Source organism: Anolis carolinensis, chromosome 2 (assembly GCF_035594765.1).
Source record: "Anolis carolinensis isolate JA03-04 chromosome 2, rAnoCar3.1.pri, whole genome shotgun sequence".
NCBI classification, from domain to species: Eukaryota; Metazoa; Chordata; class Lepidosauria; order Squamata; family Dactyloidae; genus Anolis; species Anolis carolinensis.
In genome coordinates this window covers 297,047,357-297,064,512 of record NC_085842.1, presented here as the reverse complement: position 1 = coordinate 297,064,512, position 17,156 = coordinate 297,047,357, and the positions used below count along the sequence as shown (strand labels likewise).

General features: G+C 42.6%; 2 protein-coding genes across 4 annotated transcripts in view; one reads left to right on the top strand and one right to left on the bottom strand.

Annotated features, from left to right (window-relative positions):
- The first annotated feature begins 468 nt into the window (after positions 1–468).
- Positions 469–5,017, top strand: LOC100557474 (granzyme A). Its single transcript, XM_062972407.1, has 5 exons — positions 469–770; positions 2,102–2,246; positions 3,368–3,509; positions 3,959–4,225; positions 4,808–5,017. The coding sequence occupies exons 1-5, from the start codon at positions 629–631 to the stop codon at positions 4,964–4,966; spliced, it is 855 nt and encodes a 284-aa protein (XP_062828477.1). The 5' UTR covers positions 469–628; the 3' UTR covers positions 4,967–5,017.
- A 973-nt stretch (positions 5,018–5,990) lies between these two features.
- Positions 5,991–17,156, bottom strand: part of cdc20b (cell division cycle 20B) — a 38,183-nt gene continuing 27,017 nt past the window's right edge. For all 3 annotated transcript variants that reach the window (XM_008102786.2, XM_008102788.2, XM_008102790.2), the window contains 3 exons: positions 16,533–16,658; positions 14,733–14,850; positions 5,991–6,353 (listed from right to left, as the gene is read on the bottom strand). In XM_008102786.2, coding sequence (XP_008100993.1) covers positions 6,208–6,353; positions 14,733–14,850; positions 16,533–16,658 — 390 coding nt within the window. In that variant the 3' untranslated portion in view covers positions 5,991–6,207. The remainder of the gene's footprint in view (positions 6,354–14,732; positions 14,851–16,532; positions 16,659–17,156) is intronic.

The following is a 17,156-nucleotide window of genomic DNA, read 5'->3' as shown; positions in this document are numbered from 1 at the left end:
TGTTTAGTAGGCTTTTCCTTAATCCCTCCTTATTATCCAACATTTTTGCTTATCCAATGCTTTTATTTTTCAGTCATTGGTTTGGGGGGGGGGCAAAATTCTGTTCGCCTAAACTTGAAAAATACCTAGGGCCAGCTCTGTGGAGAACCCAATCAAAGCCTGAAAGGCGAGGCAGCGTACATTGAATGTTGATTTGAGCAGTTTTTGACCCCTATGGGGAGCTGTCCATTTTTACTATACAAATGATATTCTATATGCTGTTCTTCCTATTTTACAGCTGGAGATCAACACAGCTGATTAATATGGCCTAGTTATCTCTTGAAATGTCAGCATTAGAAAATGAAATTCTGTGCTAACATGCAATTCCGGCTGTCACTAAAGGAACAGACTAGTGATGTCATAATCAAGACAGCCAATAGTGAGGTTATTCTAAAGCAACTCTTCGGAATTATGCTTTTCAGCCAACTTCAAAGAACTTTTCAAAATTAAAACGATAACAGCTACAGCAATGATATTTTCTCTCCCTCTTAAGGCTTTATTTCAAATTTGCTATTTTGAGAAAAACAAAATTTTAAGGTCTAGAAATGATATGTCTGTCCAGTACACATATTTCTGAGATTATAAAAGAATGCTTTTAACTGCAACTGTTCTTCCTTTATATGCTTTATGTACTCCACTGATCTCATTGTGGGGAAACAGAAAACAAAAACTATGGAGCTTGAGTTTATTGTGTGCTTTTCTATTGCCAGTTTCCACCTTACAATACCGAGGTATGTCCTATGTATACTTGTGTATGTTTCTCTCTGTCCAGATTTTCCCCCACTCCTGTATATTATTGGCAATGGCTATCCAGAATTTTAGGCAGGTTTCCTTCCTTAGTTATTATCTTTTTTTAAAAAATTATTAAGAGATATAATTTGCCTGTAATATGAAACAACATATATAAGACTACAAAAAAAGCAAAATTCAATTAAAATCTAAACTAACCCTGCAAATTACACTAACATAATATACTAAGACATACATTTTAAATAAAACCAAAATAAGGGAAGGTAATTATCTTCTAGTTTCCCAACTAATGGTTAGTAAAGGTAAAGGTAAAGGTTTTTCCTTGACATAAGTCTAGTCGTTTCCAACTCTGGGGGTTGGTGCTCATCTCCATTTCTAAGCCAAAGAGCCGGCATTGTCCGTAGACACCTCCAAGGTCATGTAGCCATCATGACAGAATGGAGTACCTATTGATCTACTCACATTTGCATGTTTTCAAACTGCTAGGTTGGCAGAAGCTGGGGCTAACAGCAGGAGCTCACCCCATTCCATGAATCTGAACTGCCAGCAAGTTCAGCAGCTCAGCGGTTTAGCCCTCTGCGCAACAATGGTTATAGTTAGCAAAATAACATATTTCCTCTAAAATATATTTAAATTAATTAATCAAGCCCAACCAAAAAAAATTGGTTTCAGCTGAAAGCTAATTTCAAAATGTTCTCCATCGATGAATCTGAATCCATGATGAAAAGCTGCCCCTTTTTACTACACTTCCAACACACATTTTTGTACATTTCAGACAGTTTTATTCTGGTGCTGAATATAATTTATACATCATCTTATTAAAAATCCTAAAGATTATACCTTAAAGTGAGTTTTAAGCTTAGTCCACATTTTCTGGCATTGATTTATTTATATATTATGACCAATATTTTGAGCCCATTTTATCATACATTTACCTTGTTCTTCTTCTATTCCCATTTTCAACAATATGTTATATTTCTTAGCAATTAGGTGCTCCTCCACAGTGTACAAACAGTTGACTCAAAACTATAGATTTATTTTCTTTTTTTAAAAAAAGTTATTTGATCCTAGTCCAGGGGATAGTTGCTATGGAGATATTCAACATCTACCCTCACCCACCACAATCTATACCAGTGGTTTCCAATCTTTGGGCCTCCAGGTGTTTTGGACTTCAGCCCCCATAGTTCCTAATGGTCAGTAACCTGGCTGGGATTTTTGGGAGTTGAAGTCCAAAACACCTGGAGACCCAAAGTTTGGGAACCACTGATCTATGTGGTCCATCCATATGAATACAAGGACTTATTTTCCATAGGTTATCCTTATGATTCGACTGAAAAAGAAGAAACCAGACGACTTTCAAGACCATTCATGGTTGGTCTTTTCAACAGAAGACGTTTATTATGTTCTGGGACTTTGATAAAAGACAACTGGGTATTAACAGCAGCCCACTGTTTTCCGTAAGTTCTGATAAATAGTCCTGCTTTTTACAAAGTGTCCACGGGCACCTCTTCTCATGAGGTCTTCTTCAAGCAGGCATCAGGTTTCACTTCCCAATATGAACTCATGGTGAAATGTGCTTGCCAGTGATAGGATCTGTGAAGCTTAACTGAGCAAAAATACCTCTGTAACTTGGAGACTGAACCACTGCTAGTGGAAGACATTGGTATTCCAATGCAATTTCCTCCAGTTATCTCAATGCCTTAAAATGGGACGTTCTAAGAAAAATAAGATGGCAGCAATGGCAACGATCTTAATAGATCTTGCTGCTGTTCCTTGTCTATTTGCAAACTGGGCAGAAGTGAAGCATTAGTGTCTCCTGCCCTTAATCAGTCCTCGCTGGTGTCATAAATACTTCAACTGGCCCAACTTGGCAGGGACAGTCCTGATGGATCCTCTGTTATCCCACTGCCTTTTGAATGTCCCAGTTTCTCCTTTCTCCTCCCATTTTCTCTCTTTGTCTTCAGCTTACTTCAGTTGTCCAAAACTGAGTTCAGAAATGCAAAAGTAATGTGCACACAATAAACTTAGCAGAGGCACTGGGAGAGGAAATGACAGAATCTTGCCCTTCCCAGTAAGCTCAGGCAAAAGCAAACTGCTGTAGCCTTGTATAGCGTATATATTCTCCTTCATTTTAATATCTGGACCACACTCTGATGTTGCTTGACCATGTGTCCCAGATATGTGAAAATAAAACAGAGCACGGTGTGACTCCTGTCCATTTGCTTTCCCTTTCTATTTGGATACAATCCAAACAGCTTCCCAGATCAAGACAGCACAAAGCAGATGGATGATGCTCCTAGATCTCATTTTTCTTATTGTTGGTGGATTGCAATTACAGGAGGATAACAATGGGATTTGTCACCTCTCACTCCAAGGAATGGAAAACCGGGTCCAAGTCCTCAGATCTGGGAACCCTACACCCAATAGTGCTGGCTCTAGTATCCGCTTTGGAGCGAAGGATGATGCTGGGGGCAGCGGGGAAAGCATCTTGCTCATAATCCATTCAGAACCAATGATGGCCCAGCCCCACTCCTGAAATGAAACTACTCCCAGTTTAAACCAACTTTTATCTTTGCAGGAATGAAAATACCTACGTTATCCTTGGAGCTATTTCACGAACAAAAAGAGAGCCAGGAAAGCGTGTTGCAAACATCACTAAAACATTTTCATATCCAGGCTTTAATCTGCTGACATATGAGCATGACATTATGCTTTTGCAGGTAATTTTTTGATGTGAACATAATGCACAATAGCTAAAACTGTCTGTATAAGTTTCCTTCTTACCAAGTAAGGTATATGTCATTGAAATCAATGTCTGATTCTAATGTGTAGCTCTACTTGACATGCTTATTTATCATACATAGACCCAGGCTGTGTGAGTAGGTTTACTGATATTAGCGAGTAATCTACTTCATGGTTGGATTTTATATGCAAGATCATATTCTAAGATAACATCTTTCCAATCGTATCGGAAGATGTTATGCTAGGGAAGGTGCAGCAAATGGATATGTAGGCAGTGAAAGTGTAAGCTTATTCCCTGATTCAAGTGTGTTGGATATATTAACCAGTTTGGCCTGTAGCATATATGTAAAACAGAAATGTTTCCTGCGCCAAAATCTGTGTCTGTCTCAAGGACCAGTTTAAAGGGTTTCCTTTGTAATTCCTTCAGATTCAAATAAAAGGAAGGTACCATCACGATGGAAAAATCGTTCCACTTTCCAGAACTACTGAGGACATCATGCCAGGAACGTTGTGTCGAGTAATTGGATGGGGAACTATTCATCAAAAGATGGGATCCGACACACTGCATGAAGTTAATACCACTGTCCTTGACAGAAGAATCTGCAACGACCAAAGACACTACCATCTGGAGCCTGTTGTGACAGCGCATATGCTGTGTGCTGGTGACAAGATAGAAAGGATGGACAAATGTTTGGTAAGATTTCCTTTTTAAACCAATTCTACCTACATGGGGAGCTAAAATTAAGACCATTGGCCTATACCAACTCAATAATGTTTAGTCTTTTCACTGATTGTCTGAGAAATCAATTAATTGTAAGTACATTTCTCTAAAAACTTGGTACTTTATATCTTCTGAGAGTTTTCTGACAGTGCTGTATCAAAAAAGCATTTTCATTTGGTTAAGACAAAGAAAAAAGTTGAGTACTGAATGCATAGTTGTTCATAATATTGTGCCATCTTGTGCGGCACATACTTTTTAAATTAAAAGTCTGCTAAACTCAGTAATAGTAAGAGCTGAATTTTTCACATTCTTCTTAAAATATATCTGTAGACCTAAAGCAGTATAACTGTCATGGCTCCCTACTATGGAATAATAGAAGCTGTATTTTTAAAAGGTCTTTACCTTCTTTGCCAAAAAGTGCTGTTGCCTTGATTCTATAGCATCAAACCATAGCAGTTGAAGCAATGTTGAACTGCGTTAATTCTATAGTGCAGATGCTCTCCTAGCTTCTATTGGCAATGCCATAGTCTCTCGCTTGCTTCGTTTCTTTCCCAGGGTGATTCTGGCAGTCCTTTGATGTGCAGTGGAAAACAAAGAGGCATCCTCTCCTATGTTAAAAAATGCAATGATCGTAGGTACCCTGGAATCTATACTCGGCTCACAAAGGACCATCTCTTCTGGATTCAGACAGTAATAGAGTCTCATCAATATTGATTTTATGGTACTCATTCCTATATTGTTTAATGAAATTTTTCTCCTTTTTAAGCTTGTGATTTAGTTTATTTCATTCATCTAGTGTGTAACTGAATTACAACTTCCATTTTCACAAATGGGGAAAGGAGATATTCTTCCCCACCCAAAGGCAATATAGGATGTAAATACACTGCTCAGACCTGATCCTCTCATCTATTTCCAGTGCACTAGCAATACAACCAGAAAAAGTTACCATGAACAAAAAAGTATATGAGTCAAATATAGAAATGAAATTCACATCCAGAAAACTTCTTGACCTTCTGCTGTAATCCAGCCCTAGTCATAGCATGGTTCAACTGTTGCAATCATAGTTTGGAATGCAGAAATACTTATATGAGATCCATAGGATTCAAATCAGAGGCAAGTTGATACACTGAAGTTCTTTATAATAAAAATATCAGTGGTTAACTCAGTTAAAGGGATGTGGATTTCCATTTCAGGGGGTGCATCCATGTTCTCTGGTGTGGGCCCACAGGTTACATATCAGACATGGGTAAACTTTTTGGACTTCAACTCCCACAATTCCTAACAGCCTACCAGCTGTTATATATTATTCCCTTGGTTGGCAGGTCCCGTTCAGACTAAATGTTGGTTCTCTCTCAAGAACATGATAAAGGTACATCCAAGTACTTCTGCTTGTGTACTTGTACAACCTTGAAGGCTACTCTTTGGGCTTATCTGCAAGACAATTGGGACCAGACTGCTGTCTACATGCAGCACTACCACCATCGCCTTTTCCCTCGGCTCATCTGCACATCAGAACATGTGTCAACTGCATGTTGCAAAGCACCTCACTGAAAGGAGAAGACTGGAGGCATCGCTACACGCTGTGCCACTCTGCAGCCCTTCAGAAATCCTGGGGCTATGATGCTGAAAAGGTAGATTTCTGGGAGTAGCATCAGAAGATGTAGCTACAACAAAAGAGCTTCATCATTATAGCCAAGTCCCCTGATCTTGGTCCATATTTCTTCCTATTGCCTTAGAACATTTTTTAAATCTTTTTATTATTTTTTTAAGCATAGAAAGTCATTTAGACCTTATTACAAAGCCTTGTGAGGCAAGCTGAAAGAGTGTAAACTAAAAAGAAGTGCTTTGTAGCCGACGGTGAATCTGAGCTTCTATTTTCCACATCTTCTTATACTCCTCTGAACTGTGCTGGATTAAGTGATGATTGAAGAGCCAGCAGAGGGAATATATCATTGTTAACTGGAACAGTTTTCCTCCTGAAGGTCCACCATCCTTGTTTCCATCTGATACTTCCACACATAAGCCGTCTCATCAGCTGCGGCCGTAAAGATCCTGTTTCCTTCTGGGCTCAGAGCCATATGCAGAACTCTTCCTTTATGGTCTAATATTTGGAGGTGGAAAATGAAGGGAGAAAAACAATACATGAAATAGCAAATAGGTCTCATGCTCAGGTGAAAGAATAAAACATTTTTAAAGCCACTATCTATCTTAAGAGCTAGTTTGCCATTAAGTACAGCACACACACACATACACATCTTTGCAGGATACATTCCAAGACACACACACACATATACCATGGATACCAAAATCCATGGATAAAGGTGAACCCTATATTTTGACAATACTTGGGCTGGAAGTATATCATAGAATTACATTGGAGGACCTAGAGATCCACAAATACTTCTTTGGGTGTTTTTAAAATGTCCCAGTTTCTTTTTTCTATTGGGAAAACCAGGAATCTCCAAAGCCTTTAGGAAGTGTGACCCTTTTGGAGATTAATTAGCATTCACGCTATTTGGAATAATCATAGCCTTTTGGAAAGGCATAATCTTGTTAGAGATTGTAAGCTTTTTGTAAAGTATGATCTTCCTAAGAGTTAAAAACTCACTTGAGTCAATCTTCTCCTTAGTGGTAAATATCCACTAGTGTTCATGCAAGGCAATTTAGCTTTCTCAGCTGTTAGACTGATATACCTAGTTATCTCTCTGAACTGTTAGGAACAAAGATATGCCAATACACTACATATATAACAGACCTTCAGAAATGTTATTTTCAGTTGCACAAAAATACCGCTCCCATTAAATATATTGCTTTTAAATCATGCTCTCAAGAGACCAAAAAATGAGTAGTCTTCGTTAAAAGTTAACATAGTTGATTTACTTACAAACTTTATGTATTTAACATACAGGTACATTGCTTATTGGTTTCATGTTAACTGAATAACATTTCAAACTGTACTATATTGTACTACACTTCTGCTGCAGACAGGCTCATACTCTGACATCTCACTGCAGCATACTGACTATACTGCTGCTCTAACTGACATCAACCGACTCAACTGACTTCTAACTCAAATTGACTCAAATCTCAACTGACTTCTAACTGACTTCTGATTCAAATGCATTCTAAAATGGAGTCTCACTCTGAACATTCAAAGATCAGAGTCACATGTTCTATAGTCCCTCCCACAACCTCTAACAACATAGAGTTAAGGAAAAAACTGCATACCAATATATACATATAATATAGTCAGCAATCTCAATTATATAAATAACAAATAACTAATATAGTGTGATGACTCATGGGCCTTGTAGTCCTGCTCATGACATTGTAATGCCTGATGAAGAAGAAAACTTGGGTTTTTTACCTTCCCAGTCAGAACTGGAATCTTCTCAGCCAGATCTTTCCCAGGCAGATCTGGGAACCTTGCACCTGCAAGAAAGTTGTGTCCCAGAAGTATGTCAAACAAACCCTGAGCCTACATCTCCCGTGTTCTCTCGCCATGAGTTTTGTAAACAACAGAGGGGTTTGGAAGCAGCTTCGCGCAGGAGTGCGAGGATAGCAGCTAAGAATGTACCCAATTAAGTCTGCTTTTCGTGAGAATCTTTAAGGAGTCAGACATCTGGTCTCAGAGTTTAGCTTTCGTTTCTGGTTCCCAGAGAACTGCTTCGGCGGGAAAGTTAGACTCTATATAGGTGTTTTACCCGCGTAGTAACTTCGCGGAGTCAATTCGTCAGCCTCCGGAGCGAGTTGTGTCTGGACAGCGCGCTCCGATTCAAGCCTCGTTCCTGCTCGAGCCTTGCCTTGTTTCCAGCCTCCGCTCCTGTTTCCCAGCCTTTGTTTACCTACGGATCTTGCCTTGTTTCCCAGGACTAACCCTTGCCTTGTTTCACGGATTTTACCAAGTTATTCCACGGACCTTGTTCTTGTTCCTCGTTACCTTGTTCCACGTTTCAAGCCTTGTTTCAAGTATCAAGTTATTTCCTAGCCTTGCTCAAGTTCATGGACTAAAGGACCTTGTCATCTCCCCTCACTTTGCTTGGCAAAGTGAGTGTTTCGGTTATTGGATTACAACTTTGGACCTTAATATTTCATATTGGACATTGTTTCTTTGGACTAATTTTGACCTTTCCTGAAAGGTCTGCTTCTGGACTAACTTTTACATTTGCTTTTACTAACTTTATATATTTCCTTAATAAAGATATTAGATAGAATCTGGCCTCTGCGTATGGTTATTGGTGCTCTGTAGCCTGGGTCGTGACAGTTTGACTCCGCCACCCTAAGCACCAATTAACCTCGGCCAGAATGTCTACCGGAGCCGGACCTGGACCGGGCGGCCAGCCGATTACCTACACCATCGACAAGGATGAGGTGGACCGAATCCGTGATAAGCTCAATGCACAGGATGGGGAAATAAAGGGTTTGAAGGAACGCGGAATCCGTCTTCCGGCCATGGCGTTGCCAACCAAGTTTACTGGAGAAGCTTCTAAGGTTCATGTTTTCCGTCGCCAATGCCAAGCTTATCTAGAGGCCCGTGATGCCGAGTTTCCCCAGGAAGACATCAAGGTGGCGTGGATTTACAGTCTCCTAGACGGGCCAGCGGCTAACTGGGCGACGGCTCTGTTCGACCAAGCCTCCCCACATCTAAGGTCAGCGCAACATTTCTTGGACCACCTTAAGGCGACCTGGGGAATCGAGGACAATTTGGAGGCCGCCGGGCACAAACTCCGCCGCCTCTTCCAAGGAGACAGACCCATGTCTCAGTACATAGCCGAGTTCCGAGTGCTGGCCCACAACACCGGCTGGAACGATGTTGCCCTCAGAGGACAATTTCGGGAGGGTCTCAACATTGAAATGCTGGAGGAAATCTCCAAGGTGGATCCTCCCCAAACGCTGGAAGCACTCATCGATCAATGTTTACGGGCTGAAGTCATGATTGCCAACAGAAAACAGTGGGTCCGAGGCCAGAGCGGTAGAGCTGGGGCAAAACCCTCCGCTCCCGCCAGCGTTCAGCCGCGTCCAGTGTGGAGACCCCCACCACCATCCCCATACCCCAGAGGGAGCGAGGAGGTGCCGATGCAGTTGGGCAATGTGCGTCCCAGATTAGATGCCGCCGAGAAGGCCCGCCGCCAACGCCTAAATCTCTGCTGGTATTGTGGGAATGGGGGCCACTTCGCCAGAGAGTGCCCAGCCAAAGGGAAGCCCGCCGCCCGTCTTGCGGCGGCGTCCTCCACGGAGACGAAGGCGTCTGAGGCGGCTGGCACACAGCCGGCGGGGGAAGCCAACGACCGGGCGTAGAGAGGCTCGCCAACCCGGTCAAGAAACCCGTTCAAGAGCCGCCAACCGGGGTCCTGTTCCTTCTAGTGGTCACCTTATGGTCAGCAAAAAGGGGACCCGTCATGATCCACGCCATGATAGACTCAGGAGCTACCAACAATTTCATTGATAGAGAGTATGCCGACTCTCTGGGATTACAATATCATGACTTCAAGAATGCCCGTGTGGTGCAAGCCATTGATGGTCGCCCTCTCAAGACGGGCCCCGTAAGCCAGTGGTCGGAACCCACCAGGATGTGGATAAGGGAACATATGGAAGAGATTTCCTTCTTTGTTACTGAGGTTCCCCATTTCCCTGTGATTTTGGGGATTCCATGGCTGACACTTCACGACCCAAGCATCTCCTGGTCCAACAGAGAACTGCAGTTTGCTTCAAAGTACTGCCAAAACCATTGCCTCGTAGCCAAGGTCTGCCATGCCACAGACACCGAGCCCATTATCACCTTGCCAAAGAAGTACTCCGAGTATTGGGATGTATTCAATGAAAAAGAAGCCGAAAGGTTACCCCCACATAGACCTTATGACTGTGCCATTGACTTGGTGGAGGGGGCCCCGATCCCGCGAGGGCATCTCTACTCCCTGACTGAACCAGAGCAAGAAGCTCTCAGGGAATTCATAGAGACAAACCTTCGCAAGGGATTCATCAGACCCTCTCAATCCCCAGCCGCCTCTCCAGTGATGTTTGTGAAGAAGAAGTCAGGGGAATTACGCTTGGTGGTGGACTACAGAGCATTGAATAATATCACCAAGCGGAACAGCTACCCCCTGCCCTTAATCTCGGATCTACTAGACCGACTTCGAGGAGCCAAGGTTTACACCAAGCTGGATCTTCGGGGAGCTTACAACTTAGTTCGCATCAGAGAAGGGGACGAGTGGAAGACCGCCTTCCAGACTAAATTCGGATTATTCGAGTCCCGAGTTATGAATTATGGATTATGCGGAGCTCCCGCAACGTTCCAGCATTTTGTCAATGACATTTTCCAGGACTATCTAGATAGGTTCTTGATAATCTACCTGGACGATTTTTTGGTGTTTTCTAGATCACAATCAGAACATGAGAACCACGTCAAAATGGTGTTACAACGATTGCGGGATCATGGACTTTATGCCAAGCTGGAAAAATGCGCTTTTGATCTACAAGAGGTAGATTTCCTTGGATACCGTATCTCGCCTCTAGGGCTCTCCATGGATCCAGCCAAGGTTTCCGCAGTATTGGAATGGCGGGCGCCAACTAACAAGAAGGAGGTGCAGCGATTCTTGGGGTTCGCGAACTACTACCGCAAGTTCATTCCAGATTTTGCCCGCTGGTCTGACCCAATCACTAGCTGCATCCGTGGAAAACGGCCCTTCCGCTGGACTGATCAAGCAGAGAAAGGGTTCCAGCAACTAAAGAAATTATTCACATCCCAGCCAATCCTTCAGCATCCAGATCCTGAAACCCTTTTTGTGGTGCAAGCGGACGCCTCTGATGTGGCAATTGGGGCTGTGCTCCTACAACCGGTGGGAGATCACCTTCATCCTTGTGCTTATTATTCTCGTCAACTAACCGCACCAGAGAGGAACTATACCATTTGGGAAAAAGAACTATTAGCCATAAAGGCAGCTTTTGAAACTTGGAGACATTGGCTAGAAGGGGCCAAATTTCCCATTGAAGTCCACACTGATCATCGGAATCTAGAACATCTAAGAACTGCCCGCAAGCTAAATCAAAGGCAGCAACGTTGGGCTTTATTCTTTGAACGTTTCAACTTCCAGATTCATTATGTGACCCCAGCCCAAACCAAGCAAGCAGACGCCCTGTCACGTAAACCGGAATACGCTGCAGGACGCAAGGAGACCTTTGAATCCCAACTACTACAACCCGAGAACTTTGCCACGCTCACAGTGGGGAACACCAAATCCACTCCCATTGATTCAACTCCCCCTAATCCAGGGCCCATCTGTGCTCAAGAAATCAGGGCTAGTCAGCAAGCAGATGCCTGGGCGCAGGACCAACTTCGTCAAGGTCTGCACTTTCCCTTTTCGCTTAAAGATGGACTGCTTTGCTATAGAAATCATGTTTATATCCCACCCGGACCGGGCAGGGAAAAAGTACTTCGTCTGTGTCATGACTGCAAACCAGCAGGGCATTTCGGACTATTTAAAACCATGCATTTGATCCTAAGAGATTTCTGGTGGCCCAAGATCCGCAAGGATGTGGAAAAATATGTTAACACCTGCCCAGTATGCCAGCGCTCCAAGATAAGAAGGGAGAAGCCCTCAGGGCTTCTACACCCCCTTCCTAACCCATCTCGCCCATGGGAAATAATTTCTGCGGATTTTATCACTGACTTACCACCTTCCTGTGGATTCACCACGATCCTAGTGGTGGTGGACCTTTTCACCAAGTTAGCCCATTTCATTCCCTGTGAAGGCCTTCCCACGGCCCAAGAGACTGCAGATTTATTCCTCCAACATGTTTTCAGACTACATGGATTGCCCAAGAGTTTGGTCACAGACCGTGGATCCCAATTCACCTCTCGTTTCTGGAAGGCACTACAAAAACTATTGGGCATAGACTCTCGTTTATCTTCAGCTCATCACCCCCAAACGGATGGGCAAACGGAGCGCACCAATGCCACTTTGGAACAGTACCTTCGCTGTTATGTAAACTATCAACAGGACAATTGGGCTTCTCTGTTACCACTGTCGGAATTTGCCTACAACAATGGAGTCCAGGCTTCTACAAAAGAAACGCCGTTCTTTGCAAACTACGGCTTCCATCCACGTTTCTTTCCCCCTGTCATTGAAACTTCAGAAGTTCCCGCAGCAGAAGATTGGCTGCAGGAACTCACAGCGGTGCAACAACTTTTGCTCCAGCAACTGGAACAAGCCAAGGAGGACTATAAACGTCACGCGGACAAACATCGCCAGCCGGGCCCCGAAATCAAGGTAGGAGATCGGGTTTTTCTGTCCACTCGCTTTTTGCCCTCCCACCGCCCTTGCCGGAAGTTAGATGCCCGTTTCATTGGCCCCTATCCAGTGGTGGCGCAATTAAACCCCGTGACTTTCAAACTCCAACTTCCACGTTCAATGCGCATTCACCCAGTGTTTCACCGCTCCCTGCTCCTTCCGGCGGATGGTGTGCGGCCAGATGTAGACCGGCCGGCCCCCGTCCCTATTTTGGTGGATGGGGAGGACGAGTTCGAGGTTCAGGACATTTTGGATTCTCGCTTTCACCGCCGCCGCCTGCAATATCTCATTGACTGGGTGGGTTTTGGCCCTGAGGAACGCTCTTGGGAAGACGCCTCCACAGTCCATGCTCCTGATCTAACCCGTCGCTTTCACCAAACCTATCCCGCCAAGCCACGACCTCGCGCCTCGGGGAGAGAGTCCCAGTTTGGGAGGGGCCTTGAGGAGGGGGATAGTGTGATGACTCATGGGCCTTGTAGTCCTGCTCATGACATTGTAATGCCTGATGAAGAAGAAAACTTGGGTTTTTTACCTTCCCAGTCAGAACTGGAATCTTCTCAGCCAGATCTTTCCCAGGCAGATCTGGGAACCTTGCACCTGCAAGAAAGTTGTGTCCCAGAAGTATGTCAAACAAACCCTGAGCCTACATCTCCCGTGTTCTCTCGCCATGAGTTTTGTAAACAACAGAGGGGTTTGGAAGCAGCTTCGCGCAGGAGTGCGAGGATAGCAGCTAAGAATGTACCCAATTAAGTCTGCTTTTCGTGAGAATCTTTAAGGAGTCAGACATCTGGTCTCAGAGTTTAGCTTTCGTTTCTGGTTCCCAGAGAACTGCTTCGGCGGGAAAGTTAGACTCTATATAGGTGTTTTACCCGCGTAGTAACTTCGCGGAGTCAATTCGTCAGCCTCCGGAGCGAGTTGTGTCTGGACAGCGCGCTCCGATTCAAGCCTCGTTCCTGCTCGAGCCTTGCCTTGTTTCCAGCCTCCGCTCCTGTTTCCCAGCCTTTGTTTACCTACGGATCTTGCCTTGTTTCCCAGGACTAACCCTTGCCTTGTTTCACGGATTTTACCAAGTTATTCCACGGACCTTGTTCTTGTTCCTCGTTACCTTGTTCCACGTTTCAAGCCTTGTTTCAAGTATCAAGTTATTTCCTAGCCTTGCTCAAGTTCATGGACTAAAGGACCTTGTCATCTCCCCTCACTTTGCTTGGCAAAGTGAGTGTTTCGGTTATTGGATTACAACTTTGGACCTTAATATTTCATATTGGACATTGTTTCTTTGGACTAATTTTGACCTTTCCTGAAAGGTCTGCTTCTGGACTAACTTTTACATTTGCTTTTACTAACTTTATATATTTCCTTAATAAAGATATTAGATAGAATCTGGCCTCTGCGTATGGTTATTGGTGCTCTGTAGCCTGGGTCGTGACATATAGGAGGCTTGCAGAAGGGTGCTATTTCCAACATTTCTCCTCCAACTTTCCCTCTTTGTCATCAGTTTACTTCAGTTACTGCAAATTGAGTTTAAAGACAAAAGTGGTTTGCACTAATTTAACTCAGCCTGAGGGAGAGAAGGGAAGGAATCTTGCCCTTCTTTGTGGGCTCAGGTCAAAGCAAACTGCTGCAGCCTATTTTAGATTAATAACTTTTGCCATCTTGATCACACTTTGATGTTGGTTGAATACGTCTGTCCCAGTTTCCGTCTGTGAAATGTTGGAGGGTATGGTCCAACAATATTTTTACATTAATATGTATCAGATAAGCCACATGGAAATCAAACTAGGGATAACTTTGCAAGAAGACTCCCCAAGAATATGTGTAAGAATAGGCTCACTGCTCATAGGAAATGATATTGAGCAAATGTGTAAACAAACATGCTAGCTGTGGTTATCAGTGTGCTTACTGTAAAATTGCAATTTTTTTTGTACAGTGCCTCGGTGGTTTTAAGAAAGTAGTATAAAAATGCTATAAACAAACAAAATACATACATAAATAAAAACGATGATATCTAAGAATCAAAAATACCTATTTAAAAGCCGGTTGACAATATTTTCCCCAAGTTCCAACACATTGTAATTATCTTACATGCAGAACTAGCTTATCTGAGAATGGAGCAAAAGATTCAAATGAGATGTTGCTGAGCAAATGCGTAAACAGACACAACGTCTGTGGTTATCACTTGTCAACGTACTTACCATGAAGTTCTGCTGAATTTGAAAGTACAGGATATCTCCAGATGTTCACCTTATTTTGAGGATGGCCTTGCCCCGTCACTATTTCTTTGGTATTTGGTAACCACAGCAGGGAACATATCTAGATTATATTTTTAATTTGAAAAGCCCATTTTATTTTTGTAGAAAATAGTTTAGATTTTTTTAAAAAAAAAAAAACCTTAAAATCTTCATTAAAATGTTTAGCACAATTTTGGTTACAATCATTTTTATCCTACAAACAACTGAATAGATCAATAATGCCAGAGTGGCTACATTCACATAACCCCCAGACCCAATTTTTCAAAGAAATGGGCAGGCGGTGATTTGGATGGAGTGATAATATGAATGGATGTGTGCTTAACTCTTTCCCACCTTGTGTTCTGTCTTGCAGTTGGTTCCCAGTATCCTCTCCTCATCCTTCGCTCTTCGGGGGAGGCCCTCCTCTCGCTCCCACCACCTTCGTAGTTGCGGCTGGTGGGGACGAGAGAGAGGGCCTTCTCCGCTGTGGCCCCCCGCCTCTGGAACTCACTCCCGAGGGAGATTAGACAGGCCCCCACCCTCCTTGCCTTTCGAAAAAGCCTTAAAACCTGGCTTTTCCAGAGGGCCTTCGACAACTAATTTTTGGGGGTTGATTTGTCTGCCCATTTAATTTAATTAGAGAGTGTTCTGCCATGATTATTGATACCTTGCTGAGTACTTCTGCCACGAAGCTACAGAAGCCCTCTATTTCGGCCTAGAACTGTTTTATCTCCTTGTTTTTAACATGTGATGTATGTATTGATTGTATGACTGCTTTTCATGTTTGATTTTACAATGTGTAATTTGTCACTGTTTTTATTATTGTTGTGAGCCGCCCCGAGTCCCCTCGGGGAGATGGGGCGGGATATAAGAATAAATTTTATTATTATTATTATTATTATTATTATTATTATTATTATTATTATTATCATCCAACTGAGCCTGAAATTGAATTTTGGGGTGTTTTGAGATGGGGAGGACCCAATGGCGGTGTAAGCTGAAGCATAGGAAAAAGGGACGGGGAAAGGATTGAGCACCTCACAGCTTTTGTCCTCAACCATGTCCCATCCTGAAGTTTTTCTTTCTTGGTTTTCTTCCTCTTTTAAAGCTTCATTATATTTATTTGTGTTTGCAGTCATCTCTCTGTACACTTGGTGGATTAGTTATAGGACTCACCCAATGAATACCAAAATCCCTGGAACCTCGAGTTCCTTATATTTTTACTTGACCTACATGATCTCATTTCTGCTCCCTCAGTTCAATCAGACTAGTCATTCCATGAGCCACTCACTGAGGGATTCCTTCTGTATTACAAATTGCCATAGCCTTAATGATGGAAGGCAAATAATGAATTAAACCAGTGCCATTCAAATTGATGGTCCATCAGCTAATGTTAATCTACAAGTCATCATCTGTTGATCTTGAGAGAGTTTCCAAATACAGTACTTGTCCTTGGAGCTCCAAAAGTGAGACACAGGAGTTGCAGAAGGTGACAAAGCAAAGTCCCATGAGAACAATGTCCAAGGCACATAAACAATTCACCCTGTGCCAGTTCTCAAGAACGGAACTTACCAGTTGTGCTGTAACAAAAACTATTGGGCATGATGTTGTCCCATTAACAATTTTCCCATATTACTTGTATATTAACCCGCACAATCACTCATTTCTTTGAGTTGAAATGATACGATACTGCTCTTTTGGGATACTGAACAACTATGGAATGGAAAACCTAAAGCAGGCAGAGTTTTCACATTATGGTTTTACCTGAGATTTTGAATTTACAGTTCCAAGGGTTTTCATGCTGCTTATGTTCCAGATGCGCAGACATCCGTCTTGCATTCCACCTCCTGTGGCAATTACGTCAGATTGCCATGGACACCACCCCATTGCCTAATGAGAGAAAGAAGAGCACAAGCATGACTTCTAAAATGATGGTCCTGGGCAGCCCTGGGCATATACATCAGGCAACAGATAGGCTATTGCAAAAAGAAATTCTAAAGAATCACTTCCAGGCTAAATAAGTAAATTGTCAATGTATATTTGTTTATTATTGGCTTTAATTGTCCTTAATTTTTAATTATTATTATTATTATTATTATTATTATTATTATTATTATTATATTTATTTATACCCTGCTTTATCTTTCCTGAAAGTGACTCAATTATTATTTCTTTGTTTTCAGTTAGATAACCTGTTTTTAGTGGGAAAACACATTTCATTTTTAAAAATAAATATATACCGTACATATATATATGCTTTCAAGTCACCAGCTGATTCATGGCTACTCCATGAACATCATAGGTTTTCTTTGGCAAGGAATACCTCTGAAGGAAGCATCTGTAATTCATTGAGGATCTCCTATCCAAGTACTAACCAGGGCTGACTTT

Coding starts and splice junctions, on each gene's coding strand:
- LOC100557474 (XM_062972407.1), top strand. CDS start 629: ATGCTTTTAACTGCAACTGTTCTTCCTTTATATGCTTTATGTACTCCA. Junction 771..2,101: donor TTCCACCTTACAATACCGAG/GTATGTCCTATG, acceptor TATTTTCCATAG/GTTATCCTTATGATTCGACT. Junction 3,510..3,958: donor ATGACATTATGCTTTTGCAG/GTAATTTTTTGA, acceptor TAATTCCTTCAG/ATTCAAATAAAAGGAAGGTA.